At 34.8% G+C, this 7,111-nt stretch overlaps 1 protein-coding gene across 1 annotated transcript; it reads right to left on the reverse strand.

Annotated features, from left to right (window-relative positions):
• Window positions 1-1,055: 1,055 nt before the first annotated feature.
• On the reverse strand, window positions 1,056-2,318 carry LOTGIDRAFT_168635 (hypothetical protein; the record flags this gene model as incomplete). The annotated part of the gene is made up of 3 exons (XM_009066520.1): window positions 1,056-1,294; window positions 1,573-1,770; window positions 2,282-2,318. 3 exons carry the CDS (start codon window positions 2,316-2,318, stop codon window positions 1,056-1,058), a joined length of 474 nt encoding a protein of 157 aa, XP_009064768.1.
• Between the last annotated feature and the right edge of the window lie 4,793 nt (window positions 2,319-7,111).

Consider the following 7,111-nt stretch of genomic DNA (forward strand, 5'->3'; position numbering starts at 1 on the left):
CTGAAACCAAGCTCTATCAGCTGTTAAAGTAGATATTGAGATACAGCTGAAATTAAGTTCTATCAGCTGTTAAAGTAGATATTGAGATACAGCTGAAATCAAGCTCTATCAGCTGTTAAAGTAGATATTGAGATACAGCTGAAATTAAGTTCTATCAGCTGTTAAAGTAGATATTAAGATACAGCTGAGAGTGAATAACTAGATGTCTTTACAGAAAGCTTGAATTGAGCTTTATCAGTTGTAAAGTAAATATTTAGATCACTATACAGATAGCTGAAATTGGGCTTCATCAGATGGTTAAGTATATATTTAGACGAGTAAACAGACAGCTTAAATAGTTTTGTCGCCTAGTGAAGTCAGTATTAAGATGACTATACGAATGAACATAAAATTTAATTCTCAAGAATGGTCAATATGAGTATATATTCATCAGTGAACTTACCTGGTGTCATAAAGTTACAACAGAATCCCTGGAAAATTGGAAAATTCATAAAACTAAGTCATTATTGAAAAATGCTTAATCATAATATTAAGCGTTTTTCAATAGTTTATTGCATTTTTATTAAGTTTTTTTGGATTTATCGGATTATATAAGGATCCTGTTATGTTATTTATGACACCAGGTATATCTACTGATGAATATTTGCTCTTATTGGCCAAGTTTAAATTTTTTGAAATTTTATGTTAATTAAGACTTAGTATCACTTTAAATGAGCTAATGAGTTCATTAGTCTGGTAATTAGATATTTATATTTTTTTTAAAAGAATTTTGCTGAAGGCCGTGTACTAATTTTACACAGAAATTCCAAAGATTTGAATTGAAGTGAGGTAACAATTCAATGAAAATATAAAGGATTCATTTTTTTTAAATTTTGAATTGAAACTACAGGCTATTCATTTGTGTTAGAAGTTTTAATTAAAGTTAAATTTCAAAGAAAATTGACAATTTTCAACTTTTTATTTTTATGAATAGGTCATTATATTATATTAAACATCATTTTCTGCAAAGAAAATTGTCAAATGTTACATTTCGATGAATATAGATTTTCCAAACATTAAAATTTCTGGCAAATAGGAGCCTTTGTCCAATGTCGTTTTGCATCGGACATTCCAAATTTGAAGGTCTGCTCGTCGTCAAATTTTATTGCCATGAAGTTTTCGCTGGTTTTGTTTTGCGGTTGGTTACCGTACCACATAAAATGTAATACTAGACTGCCGTCTGCGTATTCCCATAATCCTTCTACTCTGTCGTCACTTCCGGCGATATAGAATCCCCCAGGATGAGTGGAATAGGCTGAAATAGACATATAAAACGTGAGGTGAGAGGGCGAGTCTGTCCTGTCCTGGTAAACGCTGAATGAGTACTGTATTTCTACTTTCACGAAATTTATATCTTGAAAAAGGCGGCCATTTTGTAAAATGAGCCACTGAACTGTGCCTAATGTGGTGCTTGTATGAACAAGTGAAGGATTTGTCCACTAATCTGTGGCACTAGTCTGGAGTGTAGCGGCGTTGTCAGTATACTGATTCCCGATCAGGGGGAGCTCATTTGGAAAGGACTGGAAAGCTTACCCGAAGAAGCATTAAGTTGAAGTGAAAGCTGATTCAGCCTTACATCGTCGTAATGGTGGAAAAGTTGTTCGCCTTTGCTTGTGCAAAAGTTGACGTTACTTTCATAAGGTACAACTTTTGCTAAAATATAGGGTTTGTAACATGTTCCACTTTGTCTATGGTAGATATAGTCGTCATATGTCGGACATCCACCATTTTCTACAAAATTAGAATTTAAAGGGATATAGACTAAATATTGACGTTATCAACTGATCGAGCTGAATTTCAACTAGGCCCTACCTGTACAATCGTCTAAACACTAAGGGCCATATGCAGCGCTCGTACTTTACCTAAACTTTGACTAAAGTTAGACTTGAGTCGAACTTTAGGTATGCACCGGTCGATCTTTACGAAAGTCGTGCTGAAATTTGACTATCAAATATAGAAAATGAAAGCCTTAATCCTATCTTTGTAAAGTTCGACTTTAGCCAAAGTTCAACTTTAGTCAAGGTAAGAGCGCTGCATACGGCCCTAAATATCGCTGCTAATTCAATTTGAGCTGTCTTGTCCGAATGTTAACCTTGCCAACTGGTATATTAGGCCCAATTTCAGCTCTTTTTACTTTTCAATAAAGCCCCCAGAATAGGTCGAAAAAAATTAAGGTTGATAAGCTGACTTTATGAAAGCTTCTAGTCTTTTCGATGGGACAATATCCCGAGGCCAGAAGTACCACAGATTGTGCATATTAAAGATTTCTTCTCTTCCATCACTGCTTCGATAATACTTTATCAGCCCGACCCTAAATAATACTAACACAGTTATTTGGTATGCAGAGTCGAAATCGTCATGCTTTTATTACACACACTAACTCTGACAACAATACCAACTTCCATCATAAATCTGTATCCAACCGCCATGCAAATTAAGTCTCAGAAAGGTTGCGCTGGATGAACGCACAAAAATATACACCATATTAACATGCAATTACACTGAAGCTATCTGTACATCAAATATATAATTATTACTTATTCATTCAAAATTAATAACAAAAAATATCAGCCAATGCTATTAATAATCCCAAATGCATAACAATGACTACATTTTTACCAAACTTTACAAAAAATCAGCGACCTAACACGACTGGCGAGTTCGACCTGAATGACTTTTTCATGAACATAAACGCTAATTACTTTAACTAACAACTCATTACGTATTACTACGCAACCGAAGAGAAATCATTTTCCGTCTAATTCGGTTCCCTCAACCGATGGAAAATGTATTTAACAGCTAAAAATATAATTCTATAAAAGAATAGGTTAAAGAGACAGATGCGCCGGTTTTTTTACCAATCATACTTAAGTTTCAGTAACGGGAATTTTGTAGAGAAGGCAATCAGTTAGGCCTATAGTGTTCACAGCTCACCGTCCAAATTTGAGCCTTCAAATCCATGTGTCCAGAATTATCCTCATTTGAATGTTAAAATGAAGACTCGTCATTTTAAGATACTCTGTGATATATAGAAATAGTGAGTAAAGTATATTTAAAGAAATTATGCGATTTTCGTACATTTCTGGTCCTTCTGAAGACATCAACGTAGGCTACATTCGAGACTAAATTCAACCCCCTTAAATGTCGCCTACTGTTGCTGGCGGGCTAAATTTCCTTTGTTGCACACTGCATAGGGCTTCTGTTGTCTTTTTTCATTCGCTGTTAGAAGCAAACACTGTCCTGTCACGCGGGACTACGACCTTGGGATCTTACGACAACTAAAATTGTACTTGCATGGTCGCCGAAAAACGAGAGAAAAAAGTCCCTATCAACCTGCGACATGTGCGACCATATTGCTTTCCCAATGGGCTAGGTGCGTTCATAGAGATGTTACGACGCTTGTCTAAAGACATTTTCGATTCCGTGGCGATCTCAACAACGAATATTGGCGACTATGGCGCTAACCGTACGGTATCTGACGCTTGCTTCACGCATATAACACGACTTACGGCGACCTCTTGCTCTGAGCTAATTTTCCGTTTCCGTTGCAGCTCAGTTATACATAAGGACGCCTTTCCAGTGTGACGGGCCTGTAAATGGTTACATTCAGTGTCACTCAATTAAAACAAACAATTTCAAAATCAAAAAGGTAGTCAGAAATTGATTTTTGGAATTGTTTTGATTAAATCGGAGATAATCGTGAGAAAACAACATTATTTATCCTCTCAAATGATTGCTTTTCTAAGAAAATTTTACGTTATCTTTGATCGTCATCAAAATATTAATAAATCAATCAGAAAAATAACTTGTAAAATTTTTTCACCCACAATGGGATCGATTCTGAATTTTTTGTTGATCAAAGTTCTTTAAAGGGCATCTAAATATTTTATATATATAGAGTTGAATTTCAGATAGCAGTATTTGTATAGCCTACCTAGGGTCTCGATTTATTGATCTATCCTAACAAGTTATTTTTTACAAAGAAAACCCTTTCTTAAAGATGGGTTCCCTTATTTTCATTAATGAAAATGCTAATACTTATATGAATAGAATTAGAGGTGTTCTAATAACTTGGAAAAAAACCAGTTTGTCTCACATGTCCATAATTAATTCATAATTAGCTAAATTAGAAGAGAATTGCTATCAGAATTCCAATAAGTGACCGATCAAGAAAGGACAAAAAGTCTTTTTTTGTTTATCCAGACTGTACATACATGGACATTTATGATTGGTTAGAACTCTTAATTATATGCAATAATAACATAATGATATGATTAAGAATACATGATAATTTATTAGAAACACCAATTAATAAAATAGTTTGCTTAATTTAAGACTAAAAAATAAGGAAACCCATCTTTAAGTACTGTTGGATATGCTTATATAATTTAAATTGAAATTGGAATAGTCAAAATGTAAATACACGTATAACTCTCTGAGCCACCTCGGCCTCTCAATAAGGGAAAAGAACCGTTTGATGTAACAGACAATGATAATTGATTCCAATCTATTCTAATCAATAAATGTTTAAATGTTTGATTTGATAAAGATTTTTGTATTATAGTAAATCTATATTGAAGGAAAAAAAGCCTTCTTGTTAACAGGAAGTCAAATAAAGGACTTATGAACTAAGTTAACTACGCGTTCTTATCCTCAGCTCTATTCAGATTTTAAGAACTTCTTTAAATCTTAAAATTTTAGCAAGCAACTGATCATGCATTACACGTTTGATTGGTTTAAAATAACGTCACTAGAACGCAGCCGCAGAAGAAAACTTGTTAGAGTACAAGGAAAAAATATCAGAACAAAGCAAAAATTTACTCGTATTCCAATTAGATGAGGCAAAAGGGTGAATCGTTTACACAGATATGTTTGAAGCAATCACTGTTGTAATAATAACTACTTCTTTAGAGAGTCTTATGAATTGAAATGAGGTTTTTCTTCCTGCTTGTATGTATCTGGTTTGGCTAATGAACCCGGGCAACGCCATTCAGTATGATGGGGTGGGGGATTATGCCAGGACAGCGCCTTTTGTTTACTCTTTTTTCGACTGTTGAATAACATTTAACGTGCTTAAATTGTAACACAAGGGCCACGATTTATTATCCCATTCGAGCAAATGGACGTGTCCATGTCAGCCCCTCCGACTCGTATCACTGATGGTATTATCACGACCACCTATGCTGGGAAAGAACTCTGATTTCCAGGTTAGCGAGAAATTCATTGAGCCACCACAAAGGATGGAAGGGGTAGTGGAACCAAGGAATTTGGATAAAAAAAAATGTTACCCACCGTCACGCACGACTGAATAAGTCGTAAAAGGTCTACTGGTCGTATCGTTTGGCGTAACAAAAACCACAGCATGCGTTTGGCAGAGTTTTTCTACTGGGTTGAAGAAATAGGAAATGCAGTCTATATTTTGAGCACACAAAATGGCACATTTGAGTTTTCTCGGCACATATGGAAAACTTTCTAAAACATATTTGTTAATGATCTTATTTGTAAATGTTTGTTTAATGTTCGATTTTGTGATTTGAATGGACGATATGACCCTTTCAATCCGAGGGAAAAAAACACAAAATGTTAACAAAGACAAATAGATAAACCAATCCATCTTTAATTCGTGCAAAGTTCCGTTGAAGTTCCGTGTAATGTTAGTAGCCTAACTCACAAATGTTAGAAACTACAAAGTTTCGATGAATTTCCGTTGGTAACGCCCTTTTTACAATAACTTTCACCTCCTGTATATAACAGTTTCAACGTTTCGACAATGTTCCGTTTGAAACTCGTATTTGTTATTATCTATTTAATCACCGTTAGAAACTTACTTATTTTGGCAATCCATTTTCACTCCATGTAAAAATACCGACGACGTTTCGATAACGTACCGACTACTGAGTGATGCTCCTTTGTGAGATCATTACAGCGTTTCGATAAGGTTCCATGTTATGTTCACAAGCCAATTTTATTCTCGTGTAGAATCCCTGCACAACGTTTCGATAAGATACGTATAATTTGTGTATTTTCACCATTTAAACACGATGGATTGGTTCTTTAATATTTATAACTTTTTTTAGAGCCTGAGTATTTAATAGATTTGACCACATATTAAAATTTTGTAAGATATCCAAGTCTGAATGTGCCGTGCCAGTCGTTGTTGGCTGTGTTAGTTCCAACATTCAAGAAATTCAATAGTTTTCAAGAGAAAAAAACTCTGACTGAAATCCAATCTATAGTCACTCGCGACTTCTCGAGATGAAAATACTAAAAGAATCAACGTGAAATATTCGTTCTGGAAAACACTATCAGGAATATTAGATCTTTGAGATTAATCTCGGGCGGATCTGAAATTGGACGAAATCCTGGCCATGTATTCTCGAAACAATCTTAGTGCTAGGATGTCCTATAATCAGAAGATTATTAGAAGATAAGAACCTAGGACATCCTAGCGCTAAGATCGTTTCAAGAATACGTGGCCTGATTAATCTGAGCAAACCTTTTGGTAACAGTCTGCAAAAATAAGGAATTAGATTCCAGACATTTCATAGAGTATAGCTCAAATTAGATACGATTTCTGTCTCGGATCTTAGCCGAAATCAAAAATAAGCTTCTGGGTCATTTTACAAAGCTCAGCAAAAATCCAGAATGGCCTTTAACCCTTCTCAGAGCTTAGCCAAAATTTAAAACAGTCTTTTATGTTTTTCCCAGAGACAGCCTTTGAAACCTTTCTCAGAGCTTCGCAAAAATCAAGAATAGCCTTCGAAACCTTTCTCAGAGCTTAGCAAAAATCAAGTACAGCCTTCGAAACCTTTCTCAGAGCTTAGCTAAACTTTCTAAAAACTTGATTCTTCGCTTAACAAAAACAAGGAAAACCTTCTAAAGATATCAATTTCATTAAAATTGGTAACAATGGCGTCTGGGATTTCTACACTTTGAGTCTTTTGATTCAATGTCGTTTTATTGTTTTTTAAGACATTAAAGATACCATTTTGTGTATGAAATGGAGTTTTACGTCCTATATTGTGTGCGTGCTATGAGGAATTTTTTTACCTGGAGAAATCCTATTGTCCTT

Source organism: Lottia gigantea, assembly GCF_000327385.1.
Source record: "Lottia gigantea unplaced genomic scaffold LOTGIsca_77, whole genome shotgun sequence".
In the NCBI taxonomy this organism is placed as follows: Eukaryota; Metazoa; Mollusca; class Gastropoda; family Lottiidae; genus Lottia; species Lottia gigantea.